The 25,420-nt window shown below is 44.1% G+C and overlaps 2 protein-coding genes across 2 annotated transcripts in view; both read right to left on the bottom strand.

The window, feature by feature from the left end:
* Pld5 (phospholipase D family member 5) overlaps positions 1-25,420 on the bottom strand; it is a 326,043-nt gene that overhangs the window by 260,534 nt on the left and 40,089 nt on the right. The gene's annotated exons all lie outside the window — the stretch shown is intronic.
* Positions 11,968-12,138, bottom strand: LOC119827833 (40S ribosomal protein S29-like). The gene has a single exon (XM_038349748.1). The coding sequence runs from the start codon at positions 12,136-12,138 to the stop codon at positions 11,968-11,970; it is 171 nt and encodes a 56-aa protein (XP_038205676.1).

Genomic DNA, 25,420 nt, shown 5'->3' with positions numbered 1-25,420 from the left:
CTGAGGAGCCCGAAGCAGAAACCCTGGCTAGTGATGCATGGGTTACATGGGGCCCTTCCTTCCTTCCTTCCTTCCTTCCTTCCTTCCTTCCTTCCTTCCTTCCTTCCTTCCTTCCTTCCTCGCTTCCTCCCTCGCTTCCTCCCTCCCTCCCTCCCTCCCTCCCTCCCTCTTTCCCTCCCTCCCTCCCTCCCTCCCTCTTTCCCTCCCTCCCTCCCTCCCTCCCTTCCTTCCCTTCCCCTGTGCTACCTGCTGCACAGGCAAATCTTTGCTTCTTTGTGCTCCACGTCTGATCAGTGGCCAGTGCGGGCAAAGGTCTTTTTCCCACCACAGCCTGCTTTGGCTTCCTTTTCATGTCTCCATCCATCATAATTGGATGACAGTTTGGATAGATTGGATGTAGTTTTCCCCAAAGGTTTTATGTGTGGATTCTTAGGGTTGCATATGAGGAACTGAGACATGGAGTAAAGGCTTTAGGTTTCTGAGAGCCTTCAGGGATCAAGGCAGTTCTTGTAGGACCCTTGACTCAGACCTCAATAGAACAATTTACTCTAAGAGCTGAGGCTGCTAATAAGATCTCAACCTTCCTGCTGGGCGACATGGCCTCAAACTCTCACAATCCCTGCCAGCACTATAGTGACGTCACCGTGACGTCCATACCAGACCCGAGCCAATGCCAACATTGGGTCGTTGAACCTCCAGATTGGGAGCTAAATAAACATCCTTTCTTTACAAAGTTGGCTTGTTTTACCTATTTCATCATATGAACCAAACCAGACAAATGCAACACACAAATGACAGGAAACTCAAGCAGGTAACATTGGGAACAAAGGAGAGATGTCAAAGAGGCTGGATCCTAAAAGGTCCAGTAACTTACTGCCAAGGGCTTGTCTAGGCCTGCCTGGCTCTCCTCCTATAGGCTTGCAAGACTGTGTGACGAGGAGGGGTTCAACATGAGGTGGTTCAGTTAACAAAGTGACAGCCCATGTAGGCATGCAGACCCATGTGAATGCCAAGTATGTGCATTTGGAACTCTTAGTGCCGAGGCAGGAGAGACCAAGTAGAGCTCACTGGCCAGCGGGTCCAGCCAATCACTGAGCTCTGGATTCAGTAAGAGACCCTGTTTCAACAGCAACAAAAAGGTAAAGAGAGATAAATAGGGCCAAACGTTATCAACCTCTGGTCTCCTCACACATGCACACACACGTGAACAAGTCCATATGAACACACATGCAGAATGTAAAATAAAAGAACAGCTATCTATGTGCCCATAAAAAATGTCCTTCACCATGCCTTCCATTGATGCAAGTGTAAATAATTCTAAAATAAACACTTAAAGACAAAGATAAAATTTACTAAGTTCATGTTTGTCAACTACTGTTTGAGAGCATCCACGATTTTCCTTTGCTTTGTAACAACTCTAAATTGTTTTCAACCATGCAGGATGGACTTAATTATCCACATGTCCTTTATCTTTCTAAATAAAACAAATTTTAAAAAGGAATCAGAGGCCAGAGTCCTGGAAGAACTGTTTTTTGCTATCCCACATAGCAAGCCCGGACAAGCTCCCTGTTGTAATGAGGTCAAGGAGAGCATTCTAAGCCGTCTTCTCTCTGGGAAGTAAGAAACCTGGGCAAAAGCCTGATTGGTTTCCTTTCCTCATAAAAAGGACTTCATGATGAACTAATTTTCCCTTCCAATCACAGACTACCTCACCCCCAGCTCATAGTTTGCAGTTGAGAACCGGGATTACTGCTTAGGATGTCTTCCCTGTAAACAAAAAGCCCCCTTCGACTGTGCATAACTAGGGGATTCTTTCCAAACTTCTCAATATCAATTAATTGACTTGCCCGGAGGACAGCTAGAAGCAATCATTTTGAAGCTAGACTCCATATTACGCCTTCCTCCCAACTCCTGAGGTTAAGTCTGGTGTCACTAGGGACCTGCATTCCTTCGTTCAGCAAGTTTACTACCGCAGTTCCTCAGTCTCAGCCCCTGACGACCTCCTCATCTTCCATCTGAACTGTACCAGACTGACCTTGTGTTTATGTCTGTGTCTATGCCCAGTGTATTGGCAGAGCACTCCCTGAGTTCAGCCTGGTCCTTGGTAATCCCCAAAGGAATGTTCTCAGGGGAAAGAAGAAAGGAAAGTCACTGTGCTTCAAAAATTCAAGCAGCACACATCAAAGCACCAGGAGTCAGTCCCATTTCATCTTCAGACTGGGAATGCTGGTTACATGTTTTTAGTTTTGTTTTGTTTTGCTTTCCTACCCTGATGGCTGGGGGGAAATGGAAGAGACATATTGTTCTCAACAGGCCAGAGAAAGCTGCTAGAATGTTTTCAAGGGTGAATGGCTGCCGATGCCCACGGAGAGTCCCTTGTCATTGTTTTATTTCTTGGATCTGCTTACTTAGGAGTAGTGACCTAGGGACCGATCTGGGGGACAGCAAGGGAAGTGAGGTATCTCTGGAAGTCTGCTCTTCAGTGTCCTCTTTTCTGAATAGTTGACAAGACAGACATGCATCTAAAAGCCACATTCCTCCAACAGTCCCTTCATTCATATGGATTATAAAGAGTAATTATTTCCCATACATCAGCTGTGCAGTTAGAGACGTATATTTCAAGCAATTATAGTTTTTGTTTTCTTTTAAATGTTATATAATCTTGCTATTACCAACATCCTTCACCCCTTAATACTTTAAAGAAAACACTTAAAGCCTTCACTGCTAATACCAATTCTTCCTCCATGTTGTCTCTACCCCCACCCCCCATGTCAAGGACGACTAGGAAAGCCCTTGGAAGGGCTGCAAAGACAGCAGAGACTATGAAACAGCGTCTTGCCACTTCCCCCTGCGAATTCTAAGACCCTGTGTTTATGGTAAGGTGCACTTTGCTCTGACAACGTGTGGAGTGAATTGAACTAACTCCTTCAAAGTTCCAAAGAGCTTGCCTTGACCTCAAGGCTCCTGTTGCTGTCACCTGCATACAACAGTTTAACAAAAGCAAAACTCTTAGAAGTTTTCTCCAGTTCTGTAGAGTGTCTGCAGGAGAGTGTGAGGCTCACAGAACACTGACAACTCAGGAGGCAGGAAGGAAAGCTGGCTCAGTATGGAGGGTCGGCGACCCCACGAAAACATTGCGATGACAACCCACTCTACTTTGAAGAGTCACATGGAAATTAAAGCTATTTCAGAGGGGAAGGTATACTCAGACGCAGTATTAGGCAGGGCTGAAATTCCAGGTCACATGGAAGTTTCCCTCCCAGATAGAAGCCGGCAAGTGCTCCTTATTAATTATTATTAATTGCAAGACAGAGTTAACCTTTATCCCCTGAATGAAAGGTGTCATTTAAGAAAAAAAATCAGGCTGTGGTGTGAAAGGTGTCCTTTCCCCCCTGATGAGACCTGACTATGTCCCAGAGCTCAAGTGACTGTTCCCTATCAGGCTACCAATTAGCCACGGTCACAAACAGACGCTAATCATCCAACCCCAGCTTGCAAAGGAGGTCTGAAAGACTCCCGAGAGCCTTACCATTGCGATGAGATCCTCCCGCCTTACAGAGTCTAGCTGCCCCAGCTGGTGCTGATCTGCTGCTTCCCACAGCTACTGGAGCCTTCCGAGGCAGGGCAGGTCTCATGTGGTGCAAGTGTATCGCCACCGGTTATATTTCAATTCCTCAGTTGCTGGCCTGGATGCTCTGGCAATCAGCCAGCCAAAGCACGAAGGGAAAGAAGGGCTGCAGCTTGCGCTCTCAGCATTTCCCATGGAATATGGTCTGAGAGCCACGGGCCCCTCATTTAGCATTTTAGCAAACACGGAGGGCTGCCATGCTCAATCACATTTCCCTGGCTTTTCCTCTTCAACTGAGAACAGCCGTGCAGCTTCCTGGAGTGGAATTACAGCACCGGTTCACACTGACCGGGAAGATGCAGGCACTCGATGTGTAGATGGCCACATGCCACCAACCTGAATAAAAACAACTGCTTCCCAATCAGAGAAAAGGGGAATCCTACCTAGCCAAGGAACTGGGCTGCTGTGCGCTCTGTAGTTACAGCCGCTGGGATTTATGCAAAGACAGCAGACTAATTCATTCCGGGAGGCTGTCAGATCTGGACAGGTGGGAAGAAAAGTTCTTCACGGAGACTGCATATCTTCCAGAATAAACCTGAACTTCAAATTCAGGGCTTTCTTTCCAAAAATGCATGCACTTTCCCTGCGCTTCTTTGGTATCATAGGAAGCTAACGGGCGCTTTTCTTTTCCTATGTTGGCTGTTTCATTGCTTGAGCGCATCTTCTCAGAAGGCTTGGACCACTGCACTAACACTCAACAGTGACAGCATGCCCTCCCAAGTTCAGTTTCTGAGTAGTGCTCCATGTAAGTCAAAACCTGTGCTGACGGTCAAACCATCTGCCTGCCTTCCATTCCCTCTTGTAAGTTCTAACAGGGCGGCTAACCGTACTCATCGCTCCCAGCGTGGAACCCATGCCACTGTGAGTACTTGTGAGAGGAGAACTCTAGGTCTACACTGAATTCCTTTTGCTTTTCCTCTCGTCGAAGAGTTACTATTTGGGGTCTGGGGAGATTGCTCAGTGGACAACGTACTTTCTGTGCAAGCCATAAGCTCCTGAGTTCAAAGCCAGCACCATCATAAAAAGTTAGGCACAGTACATGCACCTGGAACCCCAGAACTGAGAAACAGAGACAGGTGGATACACCCTTGAGGCTGACTGTTCAGCCAATCTACCCAAAAAGTTCAGTGAGAGATTGCACTGCAAAAAACTAGGGTGGAGAAATGGTTGAGGAAGATATTCCTAGGTCAAAGCCAGACTTCCACATGCATGGGTGAGGCTGCCTACACCCACACAGACACCACACCCTTCCCACACAGATGTACAGAAATAATAGACACACTTCTAGTTAGAGCTAGAAAGACCAGGGACAAGTTCTGGCACAGTTAGGCTATTGTCTCAGAACTGATTAGGCCAAGGACTGAAATGCATGCCAGTGGCTAAAAAAATCTGAGCTTGTGGATGCGTCCGTGGCATTTTTCAGCCTGGATGGCATCTAGAAGTAGCTGACTCAGCACTCTGGAGCAACCATTCACATTTCTGCTGCTCATGGGCAGTGGTCACTCAGAACAGAGAAGCGAATATAGTTCCCAGCAAGATGGTATCTGGACAAGACGCAGCTTGCTGCTTCCATTCTAGACACATTCTGGATACTTACAATACCTGTGAAGAGTCACTCTGAAGTTCTGGAAAGTCAGATGTCCAAGCTGGGATGACCCACATCACCTACTTTGGGCTGTTACTTAATCTCCTCCTTGAGGACACATGGGTGCATAACCTTAAGTCTTCCTTATCTGCCCTTTTCCTTTCCACAAACTCTTGTTCTTGCAAATAATGGAAGCCCCCAACACACCACTAAGAAAATGCCATCTTTTCTTCTAGTGGTTATTCTAAGGGCAACAACAATCCTTCCATCTTCTGGAAGATACCTCTGATGCCTCTGACCATGACAAACTCTCCTGCCATTATGGACAGGCGATCTACCATCCTGCATTTAATTACACATTGTTTTTGTTGTGCTGGAGGGGCCTTGTGTGCTCAGTAAGCACTCAATCCTGCACCCCGAACTCTGATCAAAATTCTCAAGTTTAATCCTTCCTGGTAACTAGCACAAACCAAGATTATTCTCCGTGTTATTTAATATCCTACACACAGGCACTCTGGATGCTTCTTCTCCTACTATAGCCCAACAGGTACCTTATATTTAGTTGCAAAGAACTCTTCAGGGCACTTTTATAACATTGTACTCAGTCTTGCTACCTGGCTTTGCATGCAGTGTGCTCTCAGCTGTCCCCATAGACATCCTTGCTCAGTCTCCACTATCTCTGCAATCTCCCCTCCCTCCTCCCCAGGGACCAAATGTCAAACTGAAATATGTGCTGTCCCTATAGCCTTGTCAGAGTCCCACACAAGCCCGAGTAGATTTAGGATCAGTGCTCGATCTGCATGACTATGAAAAGTTCATACAGTGTATTGATGCTTTTTTTTTTCTAAGAAAGAGGCCTTTTTTCAGTAAGAGATGATGGAAAGAGATTTCCACATAATCATTTGCCTTTTGAAGGAAATAGGATTCTACTGATTAAAAAAAATGAACTCTTGTGTCTTTTGAAATTGTTAGACGTCACTTGATTTGGTTAGACCACATTAAGTCACTGAATCACATTGGATTTCCAAGCGCCAGACATCAACAGGAATTAAAATTTAAATTTTTGCAGATAGAAGTTGAAGAAAAATGTGGAATTTTCTATAACACAGAAGTTTGCATATTTTCATTAAAATGAATATGAATGGCCAATAGGCCAGTGTTTTCCTTGCAGGGCTGGAACCACAGCCTTCCACGAATCTTAACAGATGGAACATCGACTTGGAATAATAAACTGCCTAAGATCGGCAGAGTAGGAAACCTAGAAACTGTGGTCTGACTCCTGCCTTTCTCCTCAGCACTCACAGCCGAAGCCTGATCCTCCATTTTGATGGTATTTTTGAGGAGGAGATAGGACATTTGAAAGGTGATGAGGTCATATGATGTGCCCTTATCAAAGAGATAAGGGAATCTGTTTGCCCCTCTTTCCATGAGTACACACATTTCTTAGATGCTGAGCAGGTGTTATCTCAGAAGTAGAGACCGTCTTTCCTCACTAGAAGCCTAAGCAGCCAGGGCCTTCCTTCCTCTCAGCTCACAACACTGTGAGCCACAAACTCCCATTGCTTGTAAGTCACCTAATTGATGGCACTTGGCATCTGAACAAAGGCAAAATGTATATTAGTAGCACCTATTTCATTTAGTGTTTTCTTATAGTCAAGTTTTATCTTTTTAATGAAATCTTTATTGCCCCTTTAAAAGGTATTCAGGATGTATTTGAGAAGTCTAACAAGAAGATTATTACCTCTCTCCATGGAGTAACTGTTTAGAGTGCTGGTTGGTCTTAAACTGATGGAAAATGTACTGCATATGCTAACACATAGTCACAATATTGGACCCTTCTACAGTTGTGGTGACACCCACTCAATCCGGGGCTCTCCTGAGGGCAGGAATGTAGAGGACATGAAGGTGGGAAGACTTGCAGTGACTCACAAGCAGCACCCTAACATCCATTTGCCCTGCTCCCCAGACAAGTATAGAGAGAACCTGGACTGTTTCTCTTTCCCCACTCTCTTGTGTCCAGTTTCAGTCCCAATCCCATGATCCTGAACTTGCCCCTGTGCTGTGCTGTGGCATTTTAAAGTTCAGACTCATGCATTTTCTCCCAGCCCCATCAACACAAAACCCCAAGTGATCAGGCTGGAGAGCCTTCGTGGACCAGTGACTACAGAGTCTATCGCATAGGCAAGGTGACGCCTTCAAATGGAATCTCAAGTCACCTGCAACTAAGAATCATGGAGCATGGAGGGGTGCCCTTAAGTTCTTAGTACTGTTTCAAAAGTTTCTCTTTCAATGGACCTAATAGATGTTGGCAGAGGCAAAACAGGTCAGAGATGGAAGAAGAGGGAGGAGAAGAAGGAGAGAAGGAGAAGGAGAGGAAGGAGGGGGAGGAGGAGGAGGAGGAGAAGGCAGGAAGGAAGGAAGGAAGGAAGGAAGGAAGGAAGGAAGGAAGGAAGGAAGAAAGAAAGAAAGAAAGAAAGAAAGAAAGAAAGAAAGAAAGAAAGAAAGAAAGAAAGAAAGAAAGAAAGAAAGAAAGAAAGAAAGAAAGAAAGAAAGAAAGAAAGAAGATTATTTCCTTAAAACACCATATGGTTACAGGGTTGCCAGGCATTCAACCCATGTATGAAAAGAGTAGAGTAGTTGAGGAAAAAATTTCAACATTTTAGGAAAATATTTATACTGTCATTCATTAATTCATCATTTCTGAGATATAAAAATTAAGCAAGATCGTTTCCAACCTAACCGTAATAGCGAAGACAATTCCGTTAAGGAGGCAACCTAAACTGTTGGGTGACCACAAGGCAGTTGCAGTTGAGTATCACAGCACTTTGGGGGATTCAGGCCTTCAGAACACGAGGAGTCTATGTTCAGGGGAAAATGTGAATCACACATAGATGGTCTCTGCAGACCATCCCATCCCAGTGGTCACTTTGTACCCAGAATTATCTCCTTCTGGGCAGATATGCTGTGTTCTTGGTCCATTCCACCACAAGAGGGCGCTATAATGAGTATAATGAGTAGCAGAATGATTTTTACTACTAGTGTGGCAACCCTGGCATGCATGCCTATAGCTAAACAACAAGAAGAAAGATGCATCTGTTGTTCAAATCCCACTTCAGAGCTAGGTGTGATTCCACATGCTTGTAATCCCAGCACTTGAGAGTTCAAGACCAGCCTTGGCTACATAGTGAGTTCAAGGCTAGCCTGGACTCTGTGAGGTTTTATCTCAGACAAAACAAGACATAAAGCTTCAGCAGCTGTCCTCCAACTGACACACACATGTGTGCAAATAGTGTAACTACTTCTTTTATCCCCATTCTATCTACTTTAAAACCAGAATGTAAGGATCATTTGAAAGAAACCAATGACTGCAGTCGGACGGAACTCATTGGACTGATTTCTTTTTTAACATGAATTAAAAGCAGTCTGTAATTTATCTTCCACTCACTAATTCTTTAGGCATAAATGATTAATCCAAGCACGCACAGTCTTCCAGGACACACTTCGAGGACATTCAGTAATGGTGAGTAAGCAGTTTAATGAAGTGAACTCTGCTTATTAACCTTTGGCCAAAGTCACATTGGTACTGTCCCTTGCTCCAGCTCTTCAGCACATTCAGAGTGTCAGCCAAGCTGGCCTCTAATTTGCCTCTGAAGAATTCAACACAAGTCCATTTAGGGGACAAAAAGATTATCCCTCAATTTGTAGGCAGTGAAGTGGGTGCTTACACAGAACCTCAAAAGGCATCAGTCAGACCATAGTGCTTGTCTCCACAGGGAGTTTAGACCTCAGACCAATATATGAGTTCCTATCATGTGGCAGTTTGTGTGCACTCATCGTATCAAAGCCACAACATCCACGAGGAAGAAGAATCACACAGTGGGAGATGCAGGGGATGCTGAAGACGGCGTCTGTGCTGTCCAGCTTAGTTAAGATCACTCTTTCCAGGCTGCACACAGGTCCCTGGGTGAGGTCAGAGGCCAGATGCCCCCGCACCACCGTATTTGGAGGAAGAACTCTGGAAGTCTAGGCATTCTAAATTTGCGCCTGGCCCGCCAGGCTTCTCAGAAGGAATGCTTCATAAGCAAGAGACGGGGCTGGACATGGTTTATTTAAGGCTGGGTTGACTAGATGTACAAATTGCATGTATTTAGACAAGAAATTTTGCCATGGCCTCACCAGTGGCGGGGCGGACTTGCTCTAGTTCTCCTCACTTTTTCATCACCTCGGTTTGATTCAACAAGTTGGTAACTCCTGGCTGGGTCTCTGCAGGGGTGAGAGACTCACAGGTAAGGCTTGATTGCTCGGGGTTGCATGTAAACGTTGAAATTTAAGTTGAATTAATTGTGGTTAATACAGTTTAAAACTTAGTCCCTTCAGTCATGTGGGATGAATCTCGAGAACTCAGCCCTCCCATCCCTAGTGGCTGCCCTAGAAAGCACACTTCCAGAGCGCCAACATCCCTTCAGGGTGTTCCCTCAGGCACAAGAATGGGTTCTGTGGCACTTTAAGAAGGGGGTAAGGTCTGAGAAGACAGAGCTCTCTCCATAGCATGATAGGCCAGCAGGTAGGCTGGCACACCGGGATCACAGTCTAAGGTGTTGTGATGGTTGTGGCAGTATTTGCCTAGTGATGGCCGATAAAACTGGCCACCTGCAGGATGCATGCTCTGTTTGGCTTCTGCTCTGCTGTCGACATGGTGGAATTAGTTTCCAACATTTAAAAGTGAGGACCTTAGGGCTGGCGCGGTGGCTCAGTAAGTAAAGTCACTTGCCACCAAGCCTTACCTGAGTTTCATCCCTGGATCCCACCTACAAGCTATTTTCTGACCGCCACACATGTGTCATGAAACACACACACACACCGTATCTATTCACACTAAATTGCATACAGGTATATACATACACATACCTACGCACACTCACACATACACTCATCACACACACATAGCAACATAGGCACACATACACACAATACAGACACACACACACACATGCACGTACAAACACATCTCTCAATGTGATGGGTCCGAAAGGGGGTGTGCTTACGCATAAAGATCTCACCTCTAAATAAGATTTTCAGCTTTATTTGTGGACATAATTCAAAATCTTCATCTGAGACCTAGCCTCATTCTCACGAATTGCCACCATTTAAATTTAAGCTCTATAAACAAATCAGGGACTTTGCATGTTTTGTTCAGTGCTAGCATGTGACAGGTACTTGCTTCTCAAAGACAGGAGCCTCCCAAGAACAAAGCACACCCCATGAAAGGTAAACTTTCACCACGTCTCCTTTACCGCAACCTGACAGTGAGTTCTCCATTCTTTCACTCAACAAGCGAAGAAAGCACATTGCATGCTGGGACTCTGCCGTAGTACCGGTATGCTGTAGTGGATTCTCTAAGACACCGGTAACAGGAAGGAAATTGTGACATACACACATATGTGGATCAGTACACATGCCCACGCATGCACAGAGGCTAGAGGAGGATGTGGTGTCCTGCCCAATCATTTTCTATCTTATTCCTTAGCCCGGACCTAAGCTAGAGGCCAACAGGGCCTCAGGATTCCCCAGTCTCCAACCTCACAGGGCCAGGATTACAGACAATGCCCTCACCTGGCTTTTTATGGGTGCTGGGGATTCAAACTTAGGTTCTCACACTCGTATGGCAAGCCCGCCTACCCACTGAGCCAGCTCCCCAGTCCATCACGGAAGAACCTGGTTTTAAGTACCGCAGTGTTTTGTGCTGTATACGCGGAGAGGCACTCGTGGGTTTGTGCATTAGCATCCTTTCCCTCACCTGTGTTGACTGCTATCTCTTGGAGGGCTGCTTTCCACTCTCTTAGGCCTTGGGCCAGGCTGAATTTCTGAATCAATGAGCAACGTGAACCTTTCTTTTCCTTAAGTTGATTTATCGTAGGTCTGTGTGACAGCGACACACCAATCAAATCAAGGCGAAACTGTGATTTTTGTTAGAGTATTGATTCTACTGGATCATGTGCTTTAAAATCATGTACCTTTTAAGTTATGCGAGTTTCACCTCAATAATAGTAATTTAGAAAAGACTCCTTTACCTGATGTTCTGAATCTATCCGAATGCCAGCTTTACTTTCAGGACACACCTAGAACCTGGTCGCTTCACCTCTTTGTCCTGTTACACAAGACAAGCCCACTGTGGTCTCTTTTTCAGGTGACTACAATATACTTCTGGTTTCTCTCTTTAATTCCCTTATGATGGGCTCTTAGCACAGCATCCAGTTGGCTCAGGCTTTGGTCAGTTTGATCCTGGGGTGGCTTCTCACCTTTCTCGTGGGTAAAAGCTAAAGCTTTAAGGAGCGCCCCAAGTCTCACCACGATGGCATGATCCGGTTTCCAAGGAGTGGCCTGCAGGCCTCCATCCCTTCCGCTTCTATTCTTTGATTTATTTTCTCCGAAACAGCCTGCTTTGCCTCATTGCAGAGCAGAGCTACAGAAACAGTCCGTCTAGCCTGGACACCTTTCTTCCTGAAAATCTCTCAGCTAATTCCTGTATCTTTCAAGTCTTAGCTCAAATCTCCCCTTGTCAAAGAGGCTGATCTTTACCAATCCGTTTTGTCTTAAAAATTGCCCGAGTGTTACATTATTCTGCTTCTCCTTTACCCACTCCAATCTTTTTTTTTTTTTTTTAAAGATCTTCACTTTTTTTTATTCTTATGTACAAAGACTGGCATTGATCTTTTCCACTGGGTAGAGTCTTGAAGAATCCATTCAAGGTCGCTTAGTCCAACTTAATGAAACCGCTGTCCTTCGCGTACTGCCGGAAACACTGGTGGCACACGTTCAGCCCATATTTGTAGATCAGACCATGGCGGTTTGAGCCAACGCGGCAGGAGCAGGATCCCTGGCGGAACTTCCGTGGGTGACTCCAGTAGAGCTGCTGGTGACCCATGTTGCCTCACTGATGGCCGAAGAGCCAAAAGGCTACCTACTCCAATCTTACCTTTTCTCCATTGCATGCTTTTCTTCTAACACAATAGATTTCTCAGATCTACACGTTAGGGTAAAATATTGTTTATGTCCCTTGTTAAAGTAAAAGCTTTATGAATACAAGTCTCTCTGTCTGTTTTGTTCCCTAACATATCCTGGGTTACCAAAACAATACCTAGTGTATACAAGATTTTTGGTGAAATGTATCAAGTTGAATTTCAAAATATAAAAATGGACTTTGGGGCCATTCAGTGGTGGCACATGTCTTTAATCCCAGCACGTGGGAGACAGAGGCAGGCAGATCACTGTGAGTTCAAGGCCAGGATAGCCTACAAGAACTAGTTCCAGGACAAGCTTCAAAGCTACAGAGAAACCCTGTCTTGAAAAAGAACAAGACAAAAGAAGAAGAAAAAGGAAAAGAGCACCTGGGCAGTAACTTAGTAAGTAAATGGGTAGTACATGTACCTATCATATGTAAGGTTCTGGGTTCTAGCACAACACACACACACACACACCACGTGCATGTCCAGAAAACTCTGCCATTGAGGAAGTGCTGGTGAACCCCGAGGACAATAGACTAACTGAAGTAGGTCAGGCGCAGAGACAGAAATGCTGCATGGCCTCACTTATGTATAGAAGTAAAGCTCAGCCTCATTTCCTGGAGAGTGGGGGATAGGAAGGTCGCAGCTAATAGGAAAGTCAAAGGCAAAAAATATACAGGTGCAGTTAGGAGGGGCAAGCCTACGTATGACCCGTTGCAGTTTGTCTGTGATAGTTAATAATAACACAGATTTCAAACACGGGGAAAGAGTATATTTTATTATTCTATACACAAAAAAAATGAGTATGGGAATGTTACTTAAGTAATTAATTGACTTGTTTTTCTGTTTAGAGGTGAGGAGTCTTCCCATGCTGCCTAGGTTGGTCTTAAACTCCTGGGTTCAAGTCATCCTCCTGTCCCAGCCCTGAAGAAAAGAATAGCTGGGATTCCACGTGTGAACCCCCAGGCCTGACTTTGATAATGGATTTATTCTAGTCAACCTCTTTATTTCCTCATTTGAAAGTATAAACCAGTATCAGAGTATCATGCTGCACTCCATAATTATGTGTAATTATCATTTGTTAATTAAAAAATTAATTTTTAAAAATAAATATTTTTGAAAGAACATTTTGTTCCTTGTAGTTAAAAAGAGAAATAATAAAAATGCTATCACTGGTCAACTCCGGGTGCATTAAAGGCATGGTTACAGCATTCTCTGCACTTTTTGTACGGCTTAAGTTCCTTCAAAAAGACAAGAAAAATATTTTTTAAAAGCTCCTCTTGCAGAAACTTTCTTTGTTCTTCAAGAAAAAAAAAGAAAGAAGAAAGAAAGAAAAGAAAAGAAATAAAAAAAGACAAAGTGGCCCTCTTAGACTCCCCCTGGCAGTCTCCTTTAGTGAGAACATACAACCGTTTAGTAATACCTCACGCATCATGTCAGGAGCCTGCAGAGATGTGGCTACAAATGTAGTCTTCTATTAACTCTCCTCTGAAAACGGAAGCTGCAACCAAGTCAGCCCACTCGGAAGTTACCATGAGTGCCCACCAGGTGGCGTGCTTGCACGGGCGTGCTGTCTGTCTTCCGCAATATGGGCTCCCAAGGGTCCCAGAAGCCTGCTGAAGACATCCCCTGTGGCAGAGTTCACAATCTATTTCAGATTATCTGTGCCTTGGTGCTGAAGTTCACAACTCCAGGGAAGCCCCTTTCCACACTCCCAGAAATCCCTTTCTCAGTGACACCCCACATTTCATAGCACCATGATACCTAGACAGCATTAAATGTGGATTTACTTTGAAAATAAAAACAAAAACGAAACCTTCCCTCAGTGTCTGCACTCATTTCCTTTCCTAACATTCCACGGCAAAACACAGGTTGCATTGCCAAGAGTTATAAAATTAGAAAGGAAATGAAAATCTGTTATTTTCATAACAAGGTCTTTTTAACTTAGCCAAGGAATTTTGAGTTTCAAAACAAGTCACGTCCCCAAATGGTAGAGATTTTACTGATTTGCTGCTTTATGCACTAGTAGACTCTAACTTAACAGAATTCTGAATACATTCACTTTCAAACTATGCCGGCCAGTGCCAGAACTGTGATTAGATTAACCCATCACGGGTTATGTAACATGCTCATGATGTATGGGCCAGGAAGGTGAATTATAGTGACTTCCTCACGGCAAAAGGGACCCAGCCTTGCAGAAAACAGAACTCAAGTAGCCTAGAGATATGAGAAATAAAATATAGTCTTTCCTCTTTTCCTTTATTTTCTACCCTGCTTGCTTGTCTTTCTTAATTACATAAGTAGCTTCCTGCTTACATTGCTGTGGCTGCTTTTGTGCACACATTTGGAAACCTTTAAGTATGATCTTATTTTTATTTTACTAAATGGAACTTCACCACACACACTGTTCCTAAACAGCCCTCTATCCCCATAGCATTTTATGGCAGAATCATGTGTGCCTCCCATAGGTCACTTAGATGCAGTTAACTGTTTAACATTCCTGCCACGCATTGCCCTTGATGCCCCCCCCCAGTGCTCAATTGGGGTGCTGTGGACCTTTCAGAGGTGGAGTCTTATGGGAGCTGTTTGGTTGAGGGGTTGTGCCCTCAGAAGGTGTAGAACCCCTCTTGTCCTCTCTGAGCTTCAGCTGCAGGCACGAACATCCCTCGCACCCTCTAAAGAAACACCTCTGGGGTTCCCTAATCATGACTCTCCCAAGCTAAAAGCAAAGCCTAGCTTTCTATGCTTTCAAAGGAGCCTGCATCAGGCTATCACTGTAGTGGCGGAAAACTCGCTGGTAGGGGATTAACGGGGTAAGAAAAAAGCAGGAGTTCTTCCTTATTTACAGCTGCGACAATGCTATTCACAAATCAGACACATAGACTAACGGCAACTAGCAATATCACAGGAAAATTATGGCAACACACTAGAATGAACGTTTTAAACTTACGAGTTGCTTATTTCTGGAATTTTCTACTTAATAGTTTGTTGCTGTAGGTTAGCCGCAGTTTACAGAAGCCACTAAGGGTGAAACTCCAGGTAACGGAGCCCAAAGAACTTCTGTTATGATGCTACCCTGCGTCTGTCCATGTGTATTGTGAATTAGCTCAGTTCCACCCACAAGGGCCCTGTAAGGAAGTGTTGCTTTTATGCCTGTACAGATGGGAAAATTGGTCCTATCCATAACATCTTCAAAGGGCGCAGAGCTAGTGAGAAGTAAAAGGTCATGTGAGTTCAGGCAGCCAGTTCATGGGCTCAAGCACCAGGCTGAACTAATTTAGACACATCCAATCTGCAGCGGAGGGCAGCTATGGATGTGGTCTAATATAAACCCATACACTTATTTAAAATATTGTGAGATTCATCATCATCATCACCATCATCATCATCATCACCATCATCATCATCATTTTACTATTTCATTTTGGTAGCTTCATTTTAAGGTTTTTAAGTGTAAATTTTGTAGGTGGCAATGCCAAAAGTTTGGGTATATCTAAATATAAATTGCTTAATAATCTTAGAAATTGATATCTGGATTTTTATTTATTTTTTTAATTTATTTATTTTTAATTAAAAATTTCCACCTCCCCCCTCCTCCCATTTCCCTCCCCCTCCCCATCCCCCTCCCTCTCCCTCTCCAGTCCGAAGAGCAGTCAAGGTTCCCTGCCCTGTGGGAAGTCCAAGTTCCTCCCCCCTCCATCCAGGTCTAGGAAGGTGAGCATCCAAACAGACTAGGCTCCCACAAAGCCAGTACATGCAGTAGAATCAAAACCCAGTGCCATGAGCCGGGTGGTGGTGGCGCACGCCTTTAATCCCAGCACTCGGGAGGCAGAGGCAGGCGGATCTCTGAGTTCGAGGCCAGCCTGGTCTACAAGAGCTAGTTCCAGGACAGGCTCTAGAAACTACAGGGAAACCCTGTCTCGAAAAACAAACAAACAAACAAAAAAAACAGTGCCATGCCATTGTCCTTGGCTTCTCAGTCAGCCCTCCTTGTCAGCCACGTTCAGAGTCCCGTTTGATCACATGCTATATCAGTCCCAGTTTAGCTAGCCTTGGTGAGCTCCCAGTAGATCAGCCCCACCATCTCAGTGGGTGGGCGCACCCCTTGCGGTCCTGACTTCCTTGCTCATGTTCTCCCTCCTTCTGCTCCTCATTTGGACCTTGGGAACTTGATATCTGGACTTTTAAATGGTAGGGGTGTGTGTGTGCGCGCGCGCGCGCGCGCGCGTGTGTGTGTGTGTGTGTGTGTGTGTGTGTGTGTGTGTGTGTGTGTGTGTAAATACACATGAGTGCAGGTACCCACAGAGGCCAGAAGAGGGCTTCAGACACTCTGGAGCTGGAGTAATAAGCAATTGTAAGTCACCCAACATGAACACTAGGAACTGAACTGGGGTCCTCTGTAAGAGTAGCAAAGGCTTTTAACTGCTAAACTATTTTTTCCAGCTCTATTTATTATTTTAAACAAAACTACAAAAAGATGATTAAAAACTATGTATATCAGTAGTTCTAGAAAGTACATTTCTAACAACGGGACTGCTTACACAGTGCTCAGACCTTTGGTGGGGGAGAGCAAACTGACCTGAAGAACAGCAGAGCCTACCTAGATCCCTCCAAGTAGGGCTGTGCTCTTGCCTTTCATTGGCTCAGCTATTAACAGTAATTTTTCTTTTGATAAACTGACATAAAAGAGCATCACAATACCTGCTTAACTTTAGTGACTCTGCGGGTCCCTTGATCGCCACCTTTTCACCTCTGTCTATAACTTTATTGGGTTTGCCTTTTCTTTCAGATTGGCACACACTCCATCCGCATACCTGACATCCAGTGACCATGTACCAAGCCCTGCAGGGATCCCTAACCAGAACTGAAGCCACAGCTGCATGGTCAAAAAGACCCATGTAAGGGTTCCTGGGGAGAGTTGAGACCAGAACCCATGAACTCAGTCACTTTCCCCCAAATAAAATCACCCACAGATAGATGACAAAGCATATTGGAGGTTCATGGGTGGTCCGTGTCAATTCATTTTCGTTTGTGGCAGACTATTGACCTAAGATGGGAAAAGGCAGGCAGAGAGCCACCACGAGCACCCAGAGGGGAACTCAGAGTCACACTGTCCTGAGTTTGGTTTTTTAAAAATATTTATTGATTTATTATGTATACAATATTCTGTCTGTGTGTATGTCTACAGGCCAGAAGAGGGCACCAGACCTCATTACAGATGGTTGTAAGCCACCATGTGGTTGCCGGGAATTGAACTCAGGACCTTTGGAAGAGCAGGCAATGCTCTTAACCACTGAGCCATCTCTCCAGCCCCTGTCCTGAGTTTGAATTGAGCAGCTCATTTATTTATCTAGGTGGTTTTGGGTAAGTTTGTTACCTACAACTCCAGCCCTTGGAAAACTCATAAACTCTATACATAATTAGTCTACAATTATTAGCAATAATACTAGGAGGCATTATTGTTAGTATTATTATCAATATGAAGAATTTTGATAGTGGCAATTAAGGACACACAAAGGTCCCGACTTGCCAAGTAACTGGTGTGATTGGTTTTGCTTTAAGTGTGGATAAAAAAAAAAGATTAGGTAATAACTTTGGTTTTACAAATAAAAACCCATGTGAGTCTCTATTTACTCAGCGAGGAAGTGGCCTGTTCTCCACTCCCAGCCTTTATTTCTCTTTCTGTCTCCAGCTACCTCAGCTGTGTTCCAAACCCAGCTTGCTCATATCTCAGAGAGCTGACACTAATTCAACTTTAGGGCACAGTAGAACCCTCCAGTATCTCTTCTCTCCAAGACAATGTCTCCCAACTCTGGCATCAGCAGAGATGGTTCTTTGTGAGAATGGTCAGCTGAACCACTATCTTAGTCTAATGAAAGAAACACACACACACACACATGCAGAGAGAGGAGAGAGAGAGAGAGAGAGAGAGAGAGAGAGAGAGAGAGAGAGAGAGAGAGAGAGAGAGAGATTCCTATCCCTTTCCCTACTTCAAGTGCCTTGAAAGTTCCCATCCTCCATGGACTTCTCAGTCCTTGTTCTTAACCTACAAATCCCTTTGCCTTTGTTACAGCTCATGACATTTTCTGTGAAGAATACATACAATTATTTCAGGAAAAAAAAAAAAAGCTCACAGCTGAGGGATTCTCTTTCCTCTCTGTATCTACCATGAGATAATCCACACATCTAAGCAGCTCCTTAGGACCCCGTCTTATCTCAATTTGCCTACAAACGAGCAGGGGTGAATGACATGAACACTCAGTCTATCCCATTAACACGTTTAATTTCTGTGAGTCTATGTTAGGCTAAAAATAAACATAGCCAAATAAATTTTTGAGATAAAAATGAATTAAGAGTGAATTGTGTTTTCCTGGTGAATAGTTTCCATTTTATCTAGTACATGCACCCCAAACATATAATTTGAGGTTACAGAGTCAATGGAATGACCACCTTGATCCATCCTTTAATACACAGTGTCTGACTGCTTCTTAAACACAGCTTTGGGATCATCTAGGACTTGAGGAATGCTTTAAAAGCAAAGCCAAAGAAAAGAGAAAACCTTCCCTTTTGTGTTCTCAATCTCCAAGTCCCTTGAGATTTTTATGAAGAAGAGAATGGAAAAAGAAAAGAGGTGGAAGGGAATATGAAGAAGGATGCTTGAGTGTAAGCTGAGATGAGTCTAAAATAGCACGCCAGCATCCAGTAGAGCAAGGCTCTTTCACTAGAGCCCCCTGAAGAAGGTTTCAATTAGCAACACATTTCATGCTGTCAGAGTTCCTAAGTTGAGATTTAAAGACTTTTTTTTTATCATTCTTCTGCGTTAAAAATAACCAAAAGGGGTGGGGGGGAGCAGAGAAACTTAAAACAAGTAGATAGAAATAGAGTTGGGAAGACAAAAGAAACTGGAATCTGGGCTCTCTCTGACTCAATGCCAATTTGCAGTAGGTCTTTGAGTCAAGTTTAGCGTCTCAACTTTGATCCATTTCCCCTTTTTTGCAGGGGCAATGTGAAGACAAACGACACAGGACCCAGCAAGTGCAGAGATTGTAGAGGTGTACCTACAAGACACAGGTGATTTAAACACTAATGATATTAGAAAACTCCATTGGTTTTCCAGCCTTACTAAATATGAGAGTGTGTATGTTCTATGATGCATCAAATAAAGGTATCCCATGGAAGTTTTTCCCCATGAAATGAAATGATCATGTGGTAGGTGGACATGGGAACAGATACCAAGTACCATGGATGAGTTGTGGGCACCAGGATACTGGCAAAAGCTTCTGCTCTTCCTGTTAATATCAAAGGAAGAAAACATACAGTGGTTTGTGTTTTAAAGGATTTACTAGGCTAATAGGAGTTAGTATTGGTTCAAAGTATTGGTAAATATCCCTAAAAATAGCAAGAACTTTGAATAAAGGAATTATAGAAACTAATAATGAGTGCCCGTTTCGTTGTGGGTTTTAGTTTTCAGTTTTCTTTTTAAAATAAGGTTCAACTACTGAAGAACATTCTGTTTCCCAAGACAGTAATTCTGTAGAATTACTGTAAATCTGCTGAGTTTCTAATACAAATAAATCTAGCACCAAATGGCCTGTTAAACTGTGCGATACTAGCTTTATCACTTAGGCATGACAGAATGAATTCCAAGGAGACACTTGTCTTGAATGGGGTCCTCCAAGGGAAGAAAGCTTGGACTAGGGAACCAGGGAGAGATGCCCACTTCACCTTACCTTTGAGGCCACTAGCCATGTCTAATGGACTCCTACGAATCTCCAAGGTCGGTGTATGACCAGGTACAGAAGTTACTCCCACACCTAAACTCATGGTTCGTCTATACTCAATGCTAAGACAATAGCTTCAGGTTCATTCAGGTCCCAGACCAAAGACACTCCCTCCTTTCCACTAACCTGGATTTCATCAGTTTCCAGGTCCCTTCTGTGCTGTTCTTCAGTGAGGTGCCCATTCCTCATACAAACGGCCATTGCTTTGACATAGCTTCTAACGCCCCTTATCCAAAATACTGCAACAGAAAGAGCCTCAACTGGTCCCTCTGCCATGTTCCTCTACAGCATTGCAAAAACTATTAGCCACATACAGACCTGATAAAACGGTACCTTTCGGGAAATCCCTTAATGAAAGCAGAGTAAGCAGCCTGAGTTGGTCCCTTTTAGGCCATCACATCACTCATCCTTACATCTCTGCCTGTGTGCACTGGCTGTCTCAAAAGTGAATACAGTTGCCAGAGCTTCCTTCAGACACTGTGCTAAATGAGACCCTTTATGGCCAAGTCTTCCCCACCTTCTCTCTGTGGGCCAGTACTTTCTCTGTGCCTGGTCTGTAGTGTATTCCTAACTTTTGCTGTAGTTAGCACACCACATTGTGACTATGTGTTCATATGCAAACCGTACATAACTTATAAACTCACAGGGCAGAACTATTTCATATTTATTCTTGTGTCCCTTAGTTCCATGGTGTCTGGACAAACAGAAATCCAGAAATAAATGTTGAACTGGAAAGTTTGCTGCACTGAGGAGGGACAGCCAGCTATTTTTCTTTGTCAGCTAAGGGGGAAATAGATCGTGATGGTCAAGCAACAGATACAAAGGCATGTGTACATACGAACACACATGATGCACACACATACTAGCAATACACAGAAACTAATTCTTCTAAAGAAGAAAAAACATGGACTCCTCACTTGGACCTGCAGGTCACCTGGTGCCTCTGCCTTCATTTCTATCTGTCCCTCAATGTTGGGTGAAGCGCCGTTTCTGTATGTAGGCATGTTAACCACACAAGAAATACCTACTAGTGACAACGACCCGATGTCATTCTCCTTTAAAGCTCAAAACACAAAAAATGTGGACATTTTCACAGATCCTCCCAAGGCCCTCAAAATCTCTATTCATTGTCCTAGCATATGGTCACCTTGGATTTGAGGAGCAGTAGAGCTGGACAAAGGCACTTAGTCTGAGGTTTCACCCTGAAGCATGATGGAGCATCTCCTTGTCCCTCAAGCAATAGCTTCCCATGTGTCCACCTTTCAGGACCAGCGATGAGACAATGATCTTCAGGAATGCACTCTGACCAAAAATTTAACTGGGCATGCCTCTCAACCCTATGCCAGTTCTTTGCAGAGTTGTGCTGGAGCTCATATCTATACTGTGAAGACGTACTTAGGTCACTGGGCGACTGCAGGCATCCACTGCTCAACAAGCACTGACTAAACCTCCCCTCTACCTTTCATCATTGCTCGTCTCTTTAGTTGGTGTACCGGGTGCCAGATCCCAGCTTGTTGGGACTGCCTGAGTCAAGGCTTACGTCCTATGATTCTGGTCGTAGGGGGGGGGGGAGAGGGAGGGAGAGAGAGAGAGGGAGAGGGAGGAAGGGGAGGGAGGGAGAGAGAGGTAGGGAGGGAGGGAGGAAGGGGGAGAGAGGGAGGAAGGGAGAGAGAGAGAAGGGGAAGGGGGAGGGAGGGAGAGAGGAGGAAGGGAGAGAGAGAGGGAGGGAGGGAGGGAGGGAGGAAGGGGAGGGAGGGAGAGAGAAAGTGGGGGAAATCAAGAAAACAATAAAAGTCAAGTTCTACCTTGAGAGAAAAATGAAAGTTTCCAAAGATTTTCAAACAAAATCTGTGTCTAAAATTACCTGTGTCTGCTCCTAAGACAAACTGTTCAGGACGGAGCCCAGGAGCATCACAGCACACAACAGTTCAGAGAACCTAAAGTACCTTGCTCTTCTTCAAAGTGCGATGTAGAAACCACTAGCCCCGAGTCTCAATCAGGCTAGCTCGAATTCGCTGTGTTGTCAAGGTAAGGTTTCATATTTCCCAGGCTACCTCTGATCGCCTCTACCTCAGCAGCATTGGGCTTAAAGATGTGTAGCACCAATCTGGATTTTACATCTTGCTGGGGATTGACCCAAGAACCTCATGCATGCTAGGCAAGCATTCTATCAAATAGGCTACTTCCATAGCCCAGAAATTGAAAGGAAGGAAGGAAGGAAGGAAGGAAGGAAGGAAGGAAGGAAGGAAAGAAGGAAATAAAGAAGGAAGGAAGGAAAAGAATCCCCAGAAACCAAACAGATAAGATATTCAGCTTCAATCAAGCTAACAATGATGCTGAGACTACCTTCAGAGAAGAGATGCCACCCTGTGACTGGCAAGAGGACAATTCTGCAAACACATGTTAGCCTCCATGCTCACAGAAGACATCAGCCCTGCTCACATCTTGGTCTTGGGCTACCTGCCTGCAGAATGGGTAAGAATGACAAACTTCTGTTGTTTTAGGTACCCACTCAGTGGAATTACATTTGTTATAATACAACACATTTGTGTACCCAGTGTGAAGGATTTGCTCAGGAAAAGATGAACCCTACATGAAATGAGGTTTGTCTCCAAGTATCTTAAAGTCTGAAATTATGCAGAGAAATATATTAGAATCTTGTTCCATTTGAATTATAGTTTAGTTCCAAATAAAAAAAAACGTAAGGATTAGGGAACTGTCAAGACAACATCTGTTCCTAATAGTCCATGATTGTTGAAAAAGACATCCTCTTCCATTGCACACAGGGCCAAGATCAACCCTTTAGGGTTCAAAGCACTTCTGTAAATAGACTGTACTTCAGTACTTAAGTATCACAGGGTGGCAGAGAGCAAGACCAGATCAAACTGCAATTCTGTTCTTTGTTGTGTTTTCTGACTTTCCCCCACAGTAGAATTGTTCTCTTCCACTGGTTGATATGAAAGGTGCAGAACTTCCTGGAACACGAAATGACAGTGGACACTATACAGAGGAAGGACTGTGGAAGCCTGGTGTAGTGTGTGAGGGAAAAACAACCAAAGAAGTAACAAGGAAGAAGGAAGGAAGCCCTTAGAAAGACATTCTTCTCAGCACCAAACAGTGGAGGAAGGTGTCCCAGTCAATTGATTTGTCAACTCGATACAAGCTTGAGTTCTCTGAGAAGAGGGACTCACAGGTGAGAAAATGCTGGCCGAGAAACAAACCTATATATAGGGGCATTTTCTTAATTAATGACCGATGTGGAGGGTCAGTGCACTGTGGGGGCTCCACCCCTGGGCAGGTGGTCTGAGAACGTCTAAGAAGGTAGGCTCATCAAGCCAGAGAGCTACATCGGCAAACAGAACTCGTCCACGTTTTCTTTGCCGTGCATTCCTGCCTTCACTTCCTGCTCTGGCATCTCTCAGTGATGGAGTGTGACCTAACAGTTGTAAATTGAAATAAGCCTTTCCCCCCATAAGTCGCTTTTGGTCATGGTGTTTTATCACAGCTAGAAACCTAACAAGACAGAAGGGAAGCTATTTCATGGTGATTGTTCAGAAGTGTTTAGATGTAATGCTCATCACACGCGTGTCACAAAGACAGCAGGGTGTGTGTAAGGTGCATGAAACCGCCTTTCCATATCCTGCACCATGTCCTGGGACTAGCAACATGGTGTTGGACCACTTCAAGGAAGCAAGAGAAGAGGCGCAATCTCATGGTGACTAAGGGAAAGAATGCTAGGCACCACTTTCCCACCAAAGTACTGAACCACACCCACTGTGGAAGCAGAGGGGGTAGAATGGTACCCTGTTAGGGAGGAATATCAGATCCAAGAAACCAGCGAGCAGAGGTGAAGATTGGCAGCCAGGTGAGCAGGTGACCACCTGCATTAAATGGTGCTTAAAAGTCTTACAAGTTTGGCTAATGGGACGAGTCAACATCTGGCCATCAGGTCTGGAACAAGTGACAATCGGGGTTTTACCAGAGGTTGATCGAAAGGGTGCATGGAAACTATCTTGTAGGAAAGAGCAGGTACCGTGAATTCAACCTCAGAACAGTGCATGCCATAAGAAGGCTCACAGAGTTTCCTGATGCTGGAGAAGTGCATGCAACACTGGAGCACAGAAACTCCCAAGACTTCTGGACAGCTGGCCTGCTTCAGAGGACACAGGCTGAGACAACAGAAATAAGAACAGGAGTGGGGTGATTGAGCCCTGGTCCTGTCACTGTAAGGAGCCAGCTAGTTGGCCCAACTTCCAGTTTTCCTGTGTCTCAGTGTCTGGATCAGAGCAATGCTGACATCTAAGCTACTGACCGACCACGTAAGTGAGGCATAGTTGTTTTGGGAAATCTTCTAACTTACTTACTAAAGGCATGGTGCTATTTCATTTGTATTTTAATAAATAAAGCTTGTTTGAAGATCAGAGAGTAAAACAGCCACACTGATCAGCCTTACAGACCCAGCAGTGGTGACACACACCTTTAATCCCAGTAGCTGCACTAGTTTGCCATAAAAACTTGGTGGTAGTGGTGCATGCCCTTAATCCCAGCACTAGAGAGGAATATAAGACAGGAGGAGACAGCTCACACACAGGTAGAGGTAAGAGCCAGTGGTTGACTGTTTGGCTTTTCTGATCTTCAGGTTGAACCCTAATTTCTGTCTCTGGGTTTTTATTAATCATGCCACATAACGGCATATTTCCAGGTATGGAAATATGTTTAAAGTTTAATCCTACAGAATACCAAGACATATTTGAATGCTGGGGGAAAATGACTTTAAAAGGTCTGTAATAACACTATTTAAACTAATAAAAGCCAGCTGACTGAAGAAGGGATAAGTGAATAAATTACACTCCATTCATATGATGGTGTACTGGAGAGTCTTTTGAGGGAAGCTTTTATGGAGAAGTTTTTAACAATATGAAAAATAATGATAACATCTAATCAAAAGTAGTAAACAAATATAAGATATTTAGAATAAGACAGACTCTGCTAAAGTTAATCTCATAGGAGTCTTATCTTCTGGTGATGATGAGCTATTCACCAGTTTAGACCTCCCAGTGTGAACAATTAGGAAGCTGAACAAAACAGATGCAAATTATTTCCAAACTTGGGACTGTCTACTCCCTTACAACATTTAAGTCTATGAGGGAAAGCTACAAGGAACCCACAAAAAACCACTAGAGCTACTAACATTTGGAGAGGTGATGATGGAAAATCAAGTAAAATGAAACAAGTCATGTCCTATATCCAAGCAAAGAACTCGCAAATATGAGCAAAATCACAATTTGCTAAACCACTGAAGCATGAGTTGCTTAGGATAAGTTTAACAATACCTGTTCACATGAGGATGAAAGAAATTAAAGAAATTCTAGAGAAATAGAGATATTCTGTGTTCTAAGATTAAGGGATGGGTTTTGTTACA

This window comes from Arvicola amphibius, chromosome 12, assembly GCF_903992535.2.
Source record: "Arvicola amphibius chromosome 12, mArvAmp1.2, whole genome shotgun sequence".
NCBI lineage: Eukaryota > Metazoa > Chordata > Mammalia > Rodentia > Cricetidae > Arvicola > Arvicola amphibius.
The sequence above is the reverse complement of the archived record's forward strand: the minus strand, read 5'-3'. Positions and strand labels throughout refer to the sequence as shown.

What these genes read in the sequence shown, in the direction of transcription:
- LOC119827833 (XM_038349748.1), bottom strand. Translation starts at nt 12,138, where the DNA reads ATGGGTCACCAGCAGCTCTACTGGAGTCACCCACGGAAGTTCCGCCAG.